The sequence below is a fragment of the Solanum verrucosum genome, unplaced genomic scaffold (genome assembly GCF_900185275.1).
Source record: "Solanum verrucosum unplaced genomic scaffold, falcon-dt-bn FXZP01000079.1, whole genome shotgun sequence".
NCBI lineage: Eukaryota > Viridiplantae > Streptophyta > Magnoliopsida > Solanales > Solanaceae > Solanum > Solanum verrucosum.
Genome location: NW_026020368.1, coordinates 840,109 through 858,668, shown reverse-complemented (window position 1 = coordinate 858,668; position 18,560 = coordinate 840,109). Strand labels below are relative to the sequence as shown.

General features: G+C 30.0%; 3 protein-coding genes across 3 annotated transcripts; all 3 read left to right on the top strand.

Moving 5' to 3' along the window:
- The first annotated feature begins 1,729 nt into the window (after window positions 1–1,729).
- LOC125838084 (caffeic acid 3-O-methyltransferase-like) lies at window positions 1,730–3,917 on the top strand. Its single transcript, XM_049517140.1, has 4 exons — window positions 1,730–2,148; window positions 2,546–2,856; window positions 3,425–3,489; window positions 3,621–3,917. The coding sequence occupies exons 1-4, from the start codon at window positions 1,742–1,744 to the stop codon at window positions 3,915–3,917; spliced, it is 1,080 nt and encodes a 359-aa protein (XP_049373097.1). The 5' UTR covers window positions 1,730–1,741.
- Window positions 3,918–4,877: 960 nt separating this feature from the next.
- Window positions 4,878–5,489, top strand: LOC125837969 (ras-related protein RABB1c-like). The gene has a single exon (XM_049517037.1). The coding sequence runs from the start codon at window positions 4,878–4,880 to the stop codon at window positions 5,487–5,489; it is 612 nt and encodes a 203-aa protein (XP_049372994.1).
- Window positions 5,490–7,963: 2,474 nt separating this feature from the next.
- Window positions 7,964–11,092, top strand: LOC125838083 (caffeic acid 3-O-methyltransferase 1-like). The gene is made up of 4 exons (XM_049517138.1): window positions 7,964–8,367; window positions 10,078–10,388; window positions 10,470–10,534; window positions 10,638–11,092. Exons 1-4 carry the CDS (start codon window positions 7,964–7,966, stop codon window positions 10,935–10,937), a joined length of 1,080 nt encoding a protein of 359 aa, XP_049373095.1. The 3' UTR covers window positions 10,938–11,092.
- Window positions 11,093–18,560: the final 7,468 nt, after the last annotated feature.

The window sequence follows — 18,560 nt, the reverse complement described above, 5'->3', positions numbered from 1 at the left end:
TAAACCAATTTGACATGAATTTAGTGCTCAATTATGAGCAAATATGAAGAACATGATACTGAAAATTTTAATGTGCAAACTTATTTTTTTATTTTTAGCTTTTAATTTCTTATGTGACAATTAAAATGACATGGAATTCTACAAAATGACGTGGAATTTCATGTGTAAGCGGTTGTGTTACACTCACACACATAGAATAAGAAAGGGGTTTAAAGTATTGCGTTTTAGTGAGTTTAAGGGTTAAATTGATAAAGTCATGAGTATAAGGGTCCAACTGACAAACAGAGTCAAGTATAATGGTCTTCCAGGTCATTCTGCCTAAAATTTATAAAGTGATAGAAATATTATAAAGTGAATGATTAATCAACTTATAAAATTTATTGTGACTTCATATTTGCAGATTTGATTTATGAGAGAAGAGATGAAGGACATATTTGGTTTCACTGGGCGAGACAATTTGCTTGCAAAAAATTTTAAAGCGATATAAAATAAATAACAATCACAAAAAAATATGAAAAAGCATGAATATTTTATTGATAAATAGAGCAGGTACAATTTTTCCTCCCTTAATTCTTCTAGGTTTCTCCATATGCAAGGGTTGACATATTTCTCGAATTAGGATGATCTAGTTTGATATCGTTATGAATATTTCATAAATTTATGAAATATTCAAGATGTCTCTTGAGAGAATATATTACTTTTTATATAGACATAAACCAGAGTTTAAGATTGAGTAGCCTCCAAGAACCTTAACTGAAATCAAATACATCCTATAGAGTCCCAACTAGAATGTAACACGTTTTATAGAGTTCCATAATTTTTCAATAACTACGGGTTCATTTGGCTATTTTCTCCAGCTATATCCTAGCCCTTGTCCTTTATTCGAATTTAAAAACAGCTTTAGAATTTTCTTAAAATTCAATAAATATAAATTTATTAACAAAAAGATGAATATGCACCATTTGTTAGATGATATTTGTACTAGTTTTTAACGAGAGTATCACAAATTTAAGGAGTGTGACTGCGTGAGGATTGATAGTTCCACCTAAGAATGGCAGAATGAGTGATTTATATGGGTCTCCATTCATATTTATCAATTTTAAATAAGTTGGATACCCTACACATTTAAAATGGATAAAAAACGAATAATACTCATATTACCCATTTAAAAGTGGATAGTCAAATGGGTAAAAGAAAGACAAATAGTAAATGGGCTGGTGGGGGTGGGGTGGGGTGATAAAAAAAACTACAAAAAGATTTTGTTTTAAAGCGTTTAACAAGATACCTACTGTAATATGAGTACCTATATTTACGTATAGTATCCTTTGGGTAACTCATTTTTACTCATTTAAAATATGACTTGGGTCAAGTACTTTATCCATTTTATTTAGCTCGTTTTCGATCGACTCATATCAACTCGGGTTGTGATAGAAGGAGCTGTGGCACTTTCATTAGGGGGAACCAGACTAGACTGTCATTGTTCTAGAAGAGGAAGTGTAGGTAGCACGTTGAACCATGTCTGTCTACGGTGAAAGATATCCCTAAACCGAGGGCTCCAGAGATAGTATTTCTTGACCCGCTCATTTGTCACTCCAAATTCCACCTCATGTTGACCCCTGACTGTGACCCTATTATTTGTACTTATATATGAGTGTGAGGATTGATAGAACACTCTGAATTTATAAAGGCAAGAGCAGTACTAGAGGAAATTGAGAAAGTGTTGAGCTAATTGATTTAAGGCATGGCAAACAATCAACTACCAATTAGTATTGGCTCAGAAAAAGAGGGCAATTTTATACATGCAATGCAATTATTGTCATCATCAGTACTTCCCTTTGTGTTGCATTCAACAATTGAATTGGATGTATTTGAGATCTTAGCCAAAGCTAATGATACTCAACTTTCTTCTTCTCAAATTGTTTCCAAAATGCCTTGCAACAACCCTATTGATGCAGCCAATATGTTAGACAGAATGCTTTATGTGTTGGCTACTTATTCTTTGCTCACTTGCTCCATTAATAATAATAATAATGTTAGACTCTATGGTCTTTCACCAGTGGGAAAGATGTTTGTTAGTGATAATGAAGATAGTGCATCTTTGATGCCTCTCTTGGATTTGCTTCAACAGAAAGTAGTCATTAACACCTGGTAATTGTTTTCTCTTATACTATACTTCCATCGTTTCAACTTATTTGTTTGATTTTAATTTGTCATCGTGTTCAAGAGAATAACAGTACTGTTTGATATTGTTGTTGAAAGGTAAAAAAACACTTATTTTGAGAAAAAAAAAAAAAAAACAAATAAAGCATTTGGTAAATCAGTAAAACTACTTTTAAATGGAAGCAAGAACTGTTTTCTGTTGTTGACAAGAATCTAAAAATTTCTGCAAGCAAAATTCTACTTGTCGTAACCAAAGTGGCTCAATTTTGCCTTGATGGACTTATAGCGACAATAAGTAAATGATAAAATTCAAATTATTCACAAAGTGCAAAAAAGCAAATTAGATCATATCTAACTCCTTTCTATCTATTTTTTGAAATCATAAGTTTGGATTAAAAGATGCAGTTCTTGAAGGAGGAGTTCCATTTGAAAGGATTCATGGTGTAAATACATTTGAATATTTTAAGACGGATCACATTTATAATGATGTTTTTAACAAGGCAATGTTTAATCATACAACTCTAATGATGAAAAATATACTAGACAAATACAAGGGCTTTGAGAACATCAAGACTTTGGTTGATGTGGGAGGTGGTCTTGGATCCAACCTCAAGATGATTACAACTAAATACCCAACTATTAAGGGCACTAATTTTGATGTGCCTCATGTTGTCCAACATGCCCCTACCTATAACGGTACCTTTTCATTCTTATATTTTTTTTAAAAGGGCCGATATACTGTTAACGTTGTCATTTAGAGTTGATATACCTCTTGTTATGAAATTGGCTCATATATACCTTTATCGTTATACATATGACTCATATATACTCTACCGTTACAAAAGAAGCTCATATATACCCTTCATCTTGTGAAAGTTTACTTAAATTTTTAAAAAAATAATCATGTAGGGGTATATATGATCCTTCTAGCAAAGTTGAAACAAAAAAGTAAAAAAAAAAGTACGTGTAAGGAGGATCAAATCTTTCCATATGGATTATATTTTTAACTTCCACAAAAGGAAAAAGGGTATATGTGAGTCATTTGTATAACAGTAAGAGTATATATGAATCATTTTCATAACGAGGAGTATATCAGCTCTAAATAACAAAATTGAGGGCTATATCATGCCATTTTCCCATTTTTCTTTTAATTTATTGATACTTATTTTTGTATTAATTTGTTTGTCTAGTTTTAATTTGGTACGGATATGTTTAGAAGTGTTCCAAATTTTATACTTCATTTTAAAAAAATCAATTATTACAGGGGTGGAACACGTCGGAGGAGATATGTTTGAAAGTGTTCCAAAAGGAGATGTTATATTTATGAAGGTATGCATGCACATACCTCAAATTAATTAAAAATTCATATTAAAAAGGTTTAGTAGAAAAAATAATTATTTATAACGATTCGTTGTTTCTTCAAAATATTGACATTTTGTGTTTATTAATATTGATGGAAGTGGATTCTTCATGACTGGAGTGATAGTCAGTGCGTGAAGTTATTGAAGAGCTGCTATAAAGCTACACCAACAGAAAATGGGAAAGTAATAGTTGTTGAGGCCATTCTACCAGTAAAACCTAATCATAGCTCTGTGATTAGCGTTTCACAATTTGATATGATCATGTTGGCTACTTCTCCTGGAGGCAAAGAGCGTTCTGAACATGAGTTTCGAGCACTCGCAATTGAAGCTGGATTCAAAGAAATTAACTTAATTTGTTGTGTTTGTAATTTTTGGGTCATGGAATTCTACAAGTAGCTTTACCTCTACTACTTGACTCTAAATGTCATCCATTCATATTATTGTACTGATTTTCTGTTACTTTGTTTCTCTAAAGTAATAATTCAATTATCAAATGCTCTTCTACACTTCTAAAATTTGAGCTTCAAAAGTTCTTCAACGGTAGATTTCAATAAACATCAAATCAAATCTTCCTCTAAATAACTCAAGTTATATATAAGTTGCTTGTTTCAATTTTTTTGATATATTATTCACTCAAAACAATTCGCTTTTGCGGTCAGTCAAATTTTAAATTTGAGCTTTCAATTTCTTCTTTGGTAGAATTTGGACTTCCATTTGACTTGTTCATTTTATTACTTCTAAATAAAATGATCGGTATTTCATTAATTTCTCTTGGTTTTGTTGGGAGAATAACATCAAGAGAAAGAAAATTATGCATGGCAAATTCTCATTTAAACAGAGGAAGATGATGAAGAAAAAACAGAGGAAAATAAAGTTACATGGCTATATTCAGTAATAAAGCAATAATTGAGCTATTTTAAGTAATAAAAATGACCGAATGATCACTTTGATTAATTATCTCCAGATCATGTTGGTGTATATTATTCGGATCTACATATATATAAACATTCTTTTTGAGGATGTATTGAACTTTAAATGACGACTCAAAAGCAGATATTTGTAGGCTTCCCTTTCTCCGCGAATCACAAGCACCAATTAACTGAGTTCAAATTAGACATTATTAGTACTCCCGCCTTTTTTTTAATTAGAAAAAGTGATCCCGCCATATTTCAAGAATGGACATTAACAAGCTTGATCACTTTAAAATTTTCCTAATCCCTGGTGCATTAGGATTAGGAAACTAATGCACATAAAATTAGTAATAACACTCCGATTAAACTTGGGATTAATCCTCTCTCTATAAATTTATCAACCAATAATCTTTTAATCATTCAATAATTTTAATTTCTTTTTACAATGTCGTACAATTACATGTTCAAATTCATAATTGTGGGAGAAACTGGAGTTGGAAAAACTTGCCTGCTTTACCAATTGACATCGGCGCGGTTCAAACCGGTTTACGAGGTCACAATCGGAGCTGAATTCGGATCCAGAACGATCACCGTCGACCGGAAGCAAATTAAGCTGCAAATATGGGACACGGCGGGACAGGAAAAGTTCCGATCACTCACGAGATGTTTTTACAGAGGCGCTGTTGGGGCTTTGCTAGTTTACGATGTGACTAAGAGGCATACTTTCCAGCAGCTCTCGAATTGGCTCGAGGATTTACAAAAACACGGCGATGAGAAATTGACAGTAATGGTGGTGGGGAACAAGTGCGATCTCGACGAAGAAACTAGGGCTGTTAGTAAAGAGGAAGGCGAGGAATTCGCGAAGAAGAATGAGTGTTTGTTCATGGAAGTTTCTGCTAGAACGGCAAAGAATGTGGAGGTGGCGTTCGGTATCGCGGCGGAGGAAATATGTGGGAAGATCGGAAAGGGGGATTTTGGGACGCTGGAGGGATATAAGGGAATTACAATTGGGAATTCGAGAGGAAAAAGTAAAAGATTTTACTCATGTTGTGGTTGACGCCCGTTGTCAACTTGTTTATATACTAAGAAAACTGCCATCCCAATTAGATCACTATCTTATTGAATTTGTAGTTTAATTGTTAACTTAATCTGGTTTTAAGTTTGCCTCACTTCGTTCTCGTTTTTGAATGTCTTCGATTTTACAATTCTAAATAATACATTAAATTCTTTAATTTTACTTGTAATGTTGTAAACAGGATAAAGAGCATATAGATCAAATATCGTTGAGAAATCTTTAACTTCCCAAAGTCTGTCAAACTATGTCCACGTTCTTAATGTATTTGATTTAACTATTCCGAGAAGCGATATATATTGAATAACTTAATCTCTATTCTAACTTGCAGCATGAACATGTTAAACAACATGTAAATCAAATTAAACAACTCTCAGTTTGTGTTAGAACTATTACTCTGTGAAGAGATATAAGAGAATTGTCAGTCAATTTTGCTTCTGGTCTATTACATGTCTTCATCTTTATGTTCAAAATTGATTTCATTATCATTAGGAACATTAGCTCATAAGAATTCATATCCGTAATAATAAAAATAGAAGCAACCCTTCTTGAACAATAAAGGTATAGTTTCATATGATATTCAACCGGTATTATATTAAGGGAAAAAGGACCGATTTACCCTCGAACTTTAATAAATGGTACATCTATGCCCTCCGTTATACTTTGCGTCCACATAAGCCCCTGCCGTCCAATTATAGGTACACACATGCCCCTCTCACTAACGGACCCCTCATTTTTTACACGTGTCTTAATCCTAATGAACTACGCGTTGGGGTGGGTGGGATTTCCTTTTCACGTAAGTCAATTAATTGAATTATATTCTATAATTTAAATTAAATACTCTAATAATAAATCATCTACAGGAAGATCTATCTTTTCGATTGTGTACGTATTTAATAATATTATCTTAAATTATTTCACGACAAACACTTCAAATTATTTGTGTTAGTTGATTTGTTAATTATTCCACCAATGACATAATTAGGTAATTAAATATCATTTTATTATTGGTTGTTAAAAGTGACAAAGTTATATCTGGCATTATTTCTCATGCCCAAATTTCTTTTTAATAATTAGTATAATTATATTATAGACATTAGAATGACTAGTAATAACCAACGTGGGTTGTGGTGCACTGGTGGGAGTGTTTCACTCTAAACCAGAGGTTTCGGGTTCGAGCCCTTGGTATGGAAAATATTTTGTTGGGAGCGTCACCCTCAAATAAACCCCACAACGCTCGATGCGAATTTAATCGAAGCTCTAATATAGACTCTGGACACCGAGTGGAAAACCAAAAAAAAAAAAAAGAAATGGCTAGTAATAATGCAGTAGCAGTTACGTAGACTATAGATTCTAAATAAGATTATAAAATCTGCAATATATCATGTTAAATTAGGTCTTAGGTCTAACTCACACCCCAAAAGCTTGCTCAAAGGGAGAAGGATTGCCCAAGCCTTATAAGGAGTATACCCATCTCATTAACCACCAATGTGGGACTTTTGTTATTCTTTAACACCCCACCTCACACCTAGTGCTTAGCATCTGGTGCGTGGGCAATTTTGTTTTTGGAGGCCCCAACATTGGGTGAGACGGGCCCTGCTCTGATACCATGTACGTAAATTGAGAAAAGTTTGAACATGAAAAGAGAGAACTAAGAGAGAAGAAAATTCATTGTATTGAGAATGAAAATATGACTAGATACATGATCTTTAGGATATATATACATATTCATATTTCTGTAAATAACTTCTAACTAATCAACTTTTCAAGTTGTTGTAACTACCATACAGTGAAAGGACTAAACTATCTTTCCTACTTGTAACTAACTTTAACAGTCCCTTACATCTTCTTGTATCTCAATAATGTTAACATGAGAAATTTGACTAATGCTTGCAACATTTCAAATAAATAGGTCTTCTCCATTAATGAGTCTGTTACACAATAATTTCATTAATGAATTCTTCTCCATCTCTATTACCCAACAAACTCTTCTCCATTAACGACAATAAAATTTGATCCTTTTGACTTTCAATTTTGATTTTGAGCTATCAATAAATTTTCAAATTAGAGAAACGTATATAATTTGAAGATGGGAATTTACTTAGTGAACTGTACCTTCTTTGCCACCTCATCATTGAAGGAGCAAATAACTTCACTTTAAAATAGTCATAGGGGTAATATGACTTTCATTAAGAATAAGTGTGTAATTAAAAATTTAATAATAAATTAAAGAAATATTTGACTATTTTCTCGCTTAAAAATATATACTTAAAATCACTTTTTTATTTTACCTAACACTACAAAATTACTCAAATCTATTTTGGCTTTGAAAGTTGAAATGCGTCAAATAAGTCAATCCACTATCAAAACACTCATGTTATATATGAGTGTGAGGGTTGAAAGAGCACTAATTAAGAGGAAATTATATTGAGAAAGTGTTGAGCTAATTGATTTAAGGCATGGCAAACAATCAACTACCAATTAGTATTGGCTCAGAAAAAGAGGGCAATTTTATACATGCAATGCAATTATTGTCATCATCAGTACTTCCCTTTGTGTTGCATTCAACAATTGAATTGGATGTATTTGAGATCTTAGCCAAAGCTAATGATACTCAACTTTCTTCTTCTCAAATTGTTTCTAAAATGCCTTGCAACAACCCTATTGATGCAGCCAATATGTTAGACAGAATGCTTTATGTGTTGGCTACTTATTCTTTGCTCACTTGCTCCATTAATAATAATAATGTTAGAATCTATGGTCTGTCACCAGTGGGAAAGATGTTTGTTAGTGATAATGAAGATGGTGCATCTTTGGGGACACTATTGGCTTTGCTTCAACATAAAGTAGTCATTAACACCTGGTAATTGTTCTCTCTTACACCTTATTATATATTTATTCTAGAGAAGTATCGAAAACACCTCTAAATTCGGCACGAATTATTAGTTTTATCTCTGAATTTTTGATAATCATAAAAACACCCATTTACTTTACTAACTAAACTTAAATACAGTCCGGATCTTGCAACATGAGTGAAATACATTCTAAATTTTCGCTAAATTTAGGGGTATTTTCAACACTTCTTTCGGCTATTTATTAAGAGTTTGATACTCATACAAGAGTTTGAGACCATTTTCTATGTCATGTTGTTGATCGAAGGTATATCTAAATTTAATTAGGCAAGTCGAGAGGTGTAAAAGACTGTCAATATTTCGAAGACAAAACAAAAAATTTGCACTAACTTTAGAAATAATATAGTAAAATAATCATGTTAATCATTAGTTTGTAATGAGTGTGTCAATCATATTTTAAGAAGAAAAAAGAAGTCACCTATTACTAAAAATTGTCATTCAATCATACACATTTTTTTCATAAAATATGATCAACGCAGACATGACCGACCTCCTCCTCCTTCTTCCTCTACTCCCTCTTTCTTTGTTGCTTATCCTTTAAAATTCGACATATCGTAAATATAAATTGTTTCGAGCTAATTATATATTGAAAGATTCAAAATAACGAGAGAACTTCATATTTAAAATATGGAATTGTTTAGAGGTGATTTTGAATTGATCGAGATTGAATAGTCAATATATATTTCATATATAGTGCGTGTACATTTCATGTATAGTTAAGCTATATTAAGTTTTTTGAGTGTATCATAATGTATATTCAGTGTGTATATTTCATGTATAGGTAAACTATATTGTATAGTCAATGTGTACTTTCTAAATTGCTGGTTATTTTTTATGTAAATAAAATTGTAAAAATTAGGCAAATCACATAGTATAAGAAAGAAATTACTTCCTATCCCTACTCTTTCATTAATTACCAAAAATCCCTTTTTTAGTGTCTTTCGGATACATAATATAGCAGCGCGGATACTTTAATTAATAAAGGGCGGATACTTAAATTATTAAGTTGTTGGCACGGATACTTTAATTAATAACGGGCGGATACTTAAATTAACGGGAGGATGCATAATATAGCAGCGCGAATACTTTAATTAATAACGGGCGGATACTTAAACTAATAAAGTATCCGATTAAGTTGAATTGGGGGAAAATAAGGGATTTTTGTATTTTAGTAAAAGAGTAGGGAAATATTGAGAATAGGTAAAGTAATATTGTGTATTTAAGTAATTTGTCCAATAAAATTTCACTATATTTATAACAAACTAATTACTTTATTGCACATATTTGAAACTTTCCTTATAAAATATTCAAATAAGGACCATAAACGGCCCTAGACTATTTCAGAAAATCTAAATATATCTTTCATCTACCTATTTTGCTTAAGAGCATCTCTCCTCTCACTTTCTCCCTTATAACAAACAGTCCTCCTTTTTTATAAAAAAAAAAAAGTGGACTTATATTTTTATAAATTAATAAAGTTGTCGAAATATATTTTTATAAATTAATTTTATTATTTGTACCTGTTATTACCAAAGTGGACTTATAACGATAAATTACTAATTGATAAATTTAGCCCATTATTTGCAAAGTTCAAAAGCAAATTAAATTAGACTTTAGATCATCTCTCACTCATTTCTATCTAATTTAAATTAAAATCACAGGTTTGGATTAAAGGATACAGTTCTTGAAGGAGGATTTTCATTTGAGAGGATACATGGTGTAAATTTATTTGAATATCAAAAGACGGATCCCGAATTAAGTGATGTTTTCAACAAGGCAATGATTAGTCATACAACTTTGGTGATGAAAAATATACTTGACACCTACAAGGGTTTTGAAAACATCAAGACTTTGATTGACGTGGGAGGTGGTCTTGGAATAAACCTCAACATGATTACATCTAAATACCCAACTATTAAGGGCACTAATTTTGATTTACCTCATGTTGTTCAACATGCCCCATTCTATGAAGGTACCTTTCTTATTTTTGTTAGAGAATAGGCTAAAATGATATAGAACAATTATTCATTTTTTAAAAAACTAATTATTCCAGGGGTGGAACACATTGGAGGAGATATGTTTGAAAATGTTCCACAAGGAGATGCTATTTTTATGAAGGTACGTACCTTAAATTAATTAAAATTACTAGTATGAAAATAATAATTTGTTGTTCCTTTAAATTATTGACAATTTTTATTAATGATGTATATATAAATGTAAGTGGATTCTTCATAACTGGAGTGATAGTCAGTGCGTGAAGTTACTGAAGAACTGCTATAAAGCTACACCGGCAGAAAATGGGAAAGTGATAGTTGTTGAGGCCATTCTACCAGTGAAACCTGATCATATCCATAGCTCTGTGGTTATTTCACAATTTGATTTGATAATGTTAGCTCAAACTCCGGGAGGCAAAGAGCGTTCGCAACACAAATTTCGATCCCTCGCAACTGAAGCTGGATTTAATGGAATTAACTTTATGTGTTGTGTTTCTAATTTTTGGGTCATGGAATTTCACAAGTAGCTCTACCTTTACTATTTCACTCTAAATATCATCCAATAAATAATCTTTCCATTTATTTGTATTTGTCCAATATGTTTTCTCTAGTTTGTGTTAAGTGAGTTGTTGGACCTTTTTCAATAGTTTGAAATAAGTGAATTACTCAAAGTTCAAAAAAATTATGGGACCTTTATTTTTCTTTTCAAATTTGCCTTTCATTTAATGAACTTCTTATTTACTTTACATTTCTAGGAGAATAGTTTGGAAATAATCAAAAGGGTAATAGTGGAAAATAACATTTGACTTATGTTCTTAAATATTTTTATTAAAGGGTGTGACATACCCCAATACTTTACTTAATTGGGACTAGAGGGAATATATACTAAAAAGGAATACCTTTTATATTTTATTTATCACTTTTAGCATATCATGAGAAAAAGTCATTTTATATCTAATATTAAAGCTTTCAACTGGGTCGGTGGTTGGTTTTTGGCCCATTAAAACCGGCACACATAGTAATTGTACTTGGTCGGTCCGGTGATTTTTGGCCTCAGCTCAATAGGACCGGCCTGGTAAGGGACCGGTAGGTGGTCCATCGGTTTACCGGTCCGGTAAGCGAATGTTTTTTTAAAAAAATATTGACCGTTGGGGAACTTTTCATAAAGTGGCCATCGGCCCAACGGCAACTTCATGAAAGGTGGCCCAAAATTCAATTTTATTTTTTTTAAAAAAAAAAATATCCTACAATTTTTATCTATAAATACTTCTTACCAGTGTTTTAAAAGGCGGGGGATATGAGTCGAGACATTTTATGTCATACGGGACGAGATGTAAGCCCGAGATACTGAGTGTAAGTCTTATGGATCTACGGGGCGTAGTCTCATATATATTCAATTTTATTATTTTATTACTAAGAAAAATAAGCATGAGTAAAACTTTCAATTATTTTACAAATAAATTTTAATAAAAAACCTATAATATATAGAAAAAAATATTATGATTTTATTTGAGAAAAGTATTAACAACCAATAATGAAGAAAAAAAGTATTACAATTACTATTTGAGAAATATCATTACTCCAATAATAAAAAATATGATTTATAGAAAAAAAGGTTCAAAAACAATTTAAAAAAAAATCCCAGGGCGTATGCTTTTACACCTAGGCTTACATTTTCACGTTTGGAGCTTACGCCCCCAAATTCTAGGTATTATGTCTTATGGATCTACGTCTTCAGTTTGCGCCCCGAAGCATTTTTGGTATGCCCCACCCCGAGACTCACTCAGGACTCACCCCAAAAAACATTTTTGAAAATACTTATTCTTACATTTCATTATTTTTCCTACAACAATTTTCTAATTCTCTCTCAATTTCTTAGTTCTCTCTTAATGTGATAGCAATCTAATATTATATTTTGCAATAATAATATCAAGTTGAAGTTTTCTAGTTTCAAGTGTTCGATATTACATCAAATTTATGCTTCTTTCTTTATCTCCGACAATTTGGTAAATTTGTTCCCTTTATAGCTTTAATTTACGTGTATTAATTTTATAATATTTAATTATATTATTTTTGTATTTATAATTTTTTTTCATTTTAATTTGCATAATGGATACGTTTAAAAAAAGTAGGTAGAAATGTTAAAAATTTGTATTCCGGAGATAGTAGTGTTAGTAAGAAAAAAAATTGTTTCGATAGAGGTTGTACAAGTAAATTTTATTCTCATATGCTTGAAGCACCACCTAGTGAAATTTGGAGAAAAAGGTGCAGGTACACATGATATGAGTGCAAGTATTCTATATTTCTATTATATAGATAGTATATTGTGTGTATATTTAGTATATATTATAAGAATATATATAATCTAATGTAAGTATTCTATTATAATATATATGTACATTATATTTAGTATAACTTACATAAATTTCAGAGTGTAAGGACCTAAATTACATTTTATCCCTATTTTTTTTCAATTTACAAAAATTCCTCAAAATCAGTGCTATCCGAATACATAGCAAACAAGTCGAATACACTAAAACAAATTCAGTTACACTTTTAAAGGAAAGATAATATTAAAACAAAGTCAGTTACACTTTTAAAGGAAAGAGAATATAAAATTGAATGTGAGTTCCCCAAATCAGCTAATCTCGTTGATTTTAATCTCTCCCAGATCTTAACAGATTCAATCAAATCAAAATTCAAATTTTCTTCTCTCAATTCTCTTCCAAATCCGCCCAGCTTCAAGTCAAAATTCAAATTTTCTTCTCTCAATTCTATTTGAAATCCGTCTAGCTTCAAACAATTCAAGTTTTCTTCTTTCAATTCTCACCCAAATTGTAGTAAATTGAAAAAAATCGAAAACAATAGTTGATACATGATGAATACATTTAGGAATCTGGAAAAGCAAGGTGAGTTATGAACGATACATAAGTGATGGATTTTAAATTTCTTCTCTAGTTCATCGAAGATCCTTTCTATTTTGTTAACAAGATATTGATGCATCTTTCAGGTTTTCTCTATAACAACTGTCATTCACTATGTCGTCACTCAAAAAGGATCTATATATCCTATATATGTCCTAATCAAAGCCAAAGGTAGAATCAAAGTCGATTATACCGAAACTATTTTCGAGATTGATAGATTTATCAGTATATTACTATTTATGTATCATTTAAATTGATAAGTGTTGTATTTCTACTAGATACATTAAATAAGAAATTGTTGCCTATAAGATGTTAGGTTTGAAATTGATACATTATTGTTCGGTAATTGTTATGTATCAGATTCATTTGGTATAAATTTGAATTTACGTATCATGCCTGAAAAACTAGTGCATATGATACATTATTATTTATGTAACTTATTTTGTTTGAGAGCAGAATCCATATGTATCAGAAATTTGTAGATGAAAAGGTTGATACATGATAAATGATATATTTGGTAGAATTTTTATATCAAGTATCAATACTAATTAAGGTTATGTATCAAAACTAATATTTGAACACAATACATTGTGCATGATAGAATTGTAACGTATCATAATGTTGAAACGAAAACAGTATACATTAGTTTAAGAAACAAAATCAACTAGATACATTAAAAATCTTATCAATATGTATCAGAAAGGCAAAAGTACCCACTACCCCCCTGAACTTGAAGCTTTTTATTTGGTGTACACCTAAACTAAATTTTGTTTTAATTACCCCCTCTCCCCCCCCCCCTCCCTCCCAAATTTGTTTATCCCTTCGTCGCGTACACCTTTTGTGTCCACCTGCTCCTATTGTGACTACACGCGCGCGACAGCTGGCAAAAGTAGTGATGTGGATTTCCACCTGGATAGATAATAGCCACCTAGATAAATTAATATGGCAAAAAATAAATATCAAACCTTCTCACCTAGGCTTCTCACCTAAAACTTTTGGACTAAGCTTCTCACTAAAATTTTCGGAATAAACCCGAAAATCTTCAACAAATTAATATTTAGTACTGAAGAACTCAGATTAAATGCCAGTACAAGACTTTTATTGTTGGGAATAAAACAAATTAATTTTAGATTAAAAAAAATCGGTGGGAATTGGGGTTGTTTCTACAAAAGTATCTTGAAGAAGATGGGTTGCAGGGGAGGGGATAGGGTGCTGCAAAATAGATTTTAAAATAGTTAAATTAATTAGGTAAAATGCTACTTGTCATTTATTCATTGGATAGTTTTTCTTAAATTTAAAATTCATTGTTTAAAAGTTATTTTTGAATAAGGGCTGATTTCGCGGAACTCCTTGAATTGCAAATTTGTCTGAATTCTTACCAAGTGTTAATCTTTGTTTCCTTTACTTTTCAGTTACATTTTTCCCTATTTTTCATTTAAAATATGCCAAATATTAAAGAAAAATGGAGATTTTATGTTTTTTTACCGTTGTAACTTTATGATGTGGCAAAAAATCACTTCCTCACGCGCCTAGTAGAGTGTGTTGTCAATTTCTACGTCAGGTGGATAAAAAAGGTGTACACAACGGAGGAATAAACAAGTTCGGGGAGGGGGGTGGGGTAATTAAAACGGAATTTAGTTTAGGTGTACACCAAATAAAAAGTTTCAAGTTCAGGGGGATAATGAGTACTTTTGCCTATCAAAAAAGATGAACAACCAAAAAATAAAAAATAAAAAAAGTCAACAATCTAATCAACGGTAAGCAACGAAGATGTATCCTTCTCAGATTAATTGGGTAAGCCCAATACTAGAAAAGAACCAATGGAATGAAGTGTATCAAGACCACGGTTAGAAATTCTTGGAACCATTCCAAATGCACTCTAAGATGAACTCTCTGCATTAGCAACGTTTTTCACCCCTCTTCCAGTAAAGAGACCGAGAGTAACAAATTCAATATTTTTTAAGATGAAAAAATTAAAAAAAATAAAAATTAAAAGAAATTAAAATTGAAGTGATGAAAAGAAATCTACCTCTTGAATAACTTGAAATCATTAATTGGAAAGAGAAAAAAATTGAAATTAAAAAAATGGATTAATGTACGTAACTGTGGAGAGATTTGTGGTTTGAAAAAAGAAAAGAAAATCATGGGTATGAGATTTCAAATTAATGTATCCGAAAAAGAGATGATGGGAGCAAAATAGGGAATTTTTGATATTTTTTGAAATGTTTGAGAAAATAAGAAAATATGATAATAAATGATGTGTAGTTAGGTAATTTTTCCTCATATGTATTATATTATATAGATATAATATGATGTATAAATATATTATACATAAACATTATATTATATATATATATATATATATATAATATAATATAATATAATATATATATATATATATATATATATTATAATAAATATGTGTGCATGTGTACTGTACTAATTTTCTATTACTTTGTTTCTCTAGAGTATAAGCAACAAGTTGTCGTTTGGTAATTAGTAAAGAAGCTAACTTCATAACAATATATGTATAAGCTATGAGAAATTTTTTATACAATATATGTATAAATTATGAAAAAATTACTATCTTATACAGAATAAAAAAATAGAATAATTAATACTCAAATGACCGATAATATTCAAATACCCGTAAAATCTTCACCTTTATGTGGCTTCCAGATGAAGAAGATAAAGGGCAAAAATGTCTTGATAACTTCTACTATTTAGATTTTTATAGTGATGCACACGTCCTTTTATCTTCCAATATTTATATATCCTGGTCGTTTACCTTTATATTTTTCTACTTTACTCCGTAATTAATTTATACTCCTACTAGCCTCAACTATACATATTTATGCATTTTATTTTATAAAATAACTTTAATCAAGAAAATATACTTGAATTTGTGAATAGATAAGGGTGCAATTCTTTTCCAAACTTTGCTAATACGAGATATTTTATACATCAAATTACGCTTTTAAATCAATATGATAAATCACTAATAGTAAAAGGGAAAAACAAAAACTTAGAAACAATATTGGTGTATATATATATACTAGACATCGGATCCTGTGCTAGCACGGGCCCAAAATGTATTTTCAATTTATGTGACAAAGACAAAATTAGAGAGTTAATCAAACTTTAATATTAATTTTAAATAGATTAATTTTTTAATTATTGTTAACTATGGTAAAAAAAAATTTATGTCTTTTAACATTCTAAATTGCTAATTATTGTTGTATGATTTGTAATATCTTTTACGCAATTTTGAAATAATAAAGGTTATTTCTTCTTTCTCAATTTATGTGGTACTAATAAAATTTAGAGATTCAATCAATTTTTTTTGTCTTTAAAATATTCTATTGTTAATTACTGTAAATTATTGTACTTTCTAAGTAATTTTCAAATAATATATATTATTTTATTTGTCCAATTTATGTGTCGCCGATAAAATTTGAAGAATTAATCAGATCTTTTACATATTTTTATATCTTTTGAATATTTAAGTAAATAATTATTGTGATTTATAATATTTTATACAATTATTTTTGAAAAAAATTAAACAACAAACAAAACGAATTCATCATAGGAAAATTACCAAAGCATCCTTGAATACATCAATAATGGGTCCCACTGTTTGTTTAAAAAAATATGCATATTGGGAAGATATTTTTGTCCAAAGTGGAAATAGAATAAGTATAAAGCATTAAAGTCTTTTAAAATTTTAAATTGTTAATTTTTATTGTATGATTTGTAATACTTTTACGCCATTTTCAAATAATAGAGGTCATTTCCTCTTTCTCAATTTATGTAGTACTAAAAAAAATATGAGATTCAATCAATTTTTTTTGTCTTTGAAATATTTCTAGCTGTTAATTATTGTAATTTATAGTACTTTCTACGAAATTTTCAAATAATATATATTATTTCATTTGTCTCAATTTATATGTCACCGGTTAAATTTGAAGAGTCAATCAGATCTTTTATATATTTTTATATCTTTTAAATATTTAAGTAATTAATTATCGTGATTCATAATATTTTATACAATTATTTAGTATAGTAAAAGAAATTTAAAAGAAACAAACAAAACGAATTCATCATAGGATATTACCAAAGCATCCTTCAATACATCAATAATGGGTCCGACTTTTTGTTTTTAAGAAATTGCACATTCGAAGGATCTTTTTGTCCAAAGTGAAAATATTGTGTAAAAAATGTGTATTTATTGTGATTTTGAATGTTTTGTGGGGTAATAGGACGAACGCAAAGTTAAGGTGTCTTTTTGAAAATCTGGGACAACTTCAAGTATCACTTAGTGTTTTTTCTCAAAATCTAATCTACTTTCGTAAACTATGTGTCAGATCAAAATCAGATTAACAAATTCAAAAGGAATGAGTAATAAATAGCTCATACAATGATATATTTATTATTTAACTAAATAATAAATATGTAACTAAAAATCTTGTTAGCTTTTGGTTGAAAGTTAACAAGATAGTTACAATTAACTAAAGATCTTGTTAGCTTTTGGTTGAAAACTAACAAGATAGTTACAATGATAGTTGCATTGTGGCTTATTCTATATACTAGTTATTAGGTTCCCGCGCCAGCGCGGGCCCAATGTATATTACTTCCTCCGTCTCATTTTATGTGAGGTAGTTTGATTCGCCACGGAGTTTAAAAAAGAAATGAAGACTTTTAAAATTTGTGGTCCAAAATTAATGATATAAATTTGTATGACTGTAAATTATTTCATTAAGGGTAAAATAAATATTTTATAATCAAATTGTTACTTAATATAGAAATGTGACATTCTTTTGGGACTGACTAAAAAGGAAAGTAAATAACATAAATTGGGAGTAGTTCTTTGTTTCAATTTATGTGACACCGATGAAATTTGGAGAGTTATATAATTTTTTGTATGTGATTTTGTTCAATATATTTTGAAGTTGTTAATTTATTGTGATTTATAGCACTTCTTATATCATTTTCAAATAATATATATTACTCTTTCTGTTCCATTTTATGTGACGTAGGTACTTTTACGAAACTCAACTAAATTTCTTATATGATTCTTAAATATTTTTAGTTGTTATTTTACTTTAATTTACGTTACTTTTTATGTTATTTTCAAACAAACTTCTTTTGTTTCAATATGGAATTAAAGAGTCAATAAAATTTCTTTTATGATTTTTAATTATGTTTTTTTAATATCTTATATTATTA

Bases quoted from the DNA above. Each gene is read 5' to 3' on its own strand.
- LOC125838084 (XM_049517140.1), top strand. From the start codon at position 1,742: ATGGCAAACAATCAACTACCAATTAGTATTGGCTCAGAAAAAGAGGGC. The intron at 2,149-2,545 runs GTAATTGTTTTC...TTGAAATCATAA, and splicing joins AAAGTAGTCATTAACACCTG to GTTTGGATTAAAAGATGCAG. The intron at 3,490-3,620 runs GTATGCATGCAC...TATTGATGGAAG, and splicing joins GAGATGTTATATTTATGAAG to TGGATTCTTCATGACTGGAG.
- LOC125837969 (XM_049517037.1), top strand. From the start codon at position 4,878: ATGTCGTACAATTACATGTTCAAATTCATAATTGTGGGAGAAACTGGA.
- LOC125838083 (XM_049517138.1), top strand. From the start codon at position 7,964: ATGGCAAACAATCAACTACCAATTAGTATTGGCTCAGAAAAAGAGGGC. The intron at 10,389-10,469 runs GTACCTTTCTTA...TAATTATTCCAG, and splicing joins ACATGCCCCATTCTATGAAG to GGGTGGAACACATTGGAGGA. The intron at 10,535-10,637 runs GTACGTACCTTA...TATAAATGTAAG, and splicing joins GAGATGCTATTTTTATGAAG to TGGATTCTTCATAACTGGAG.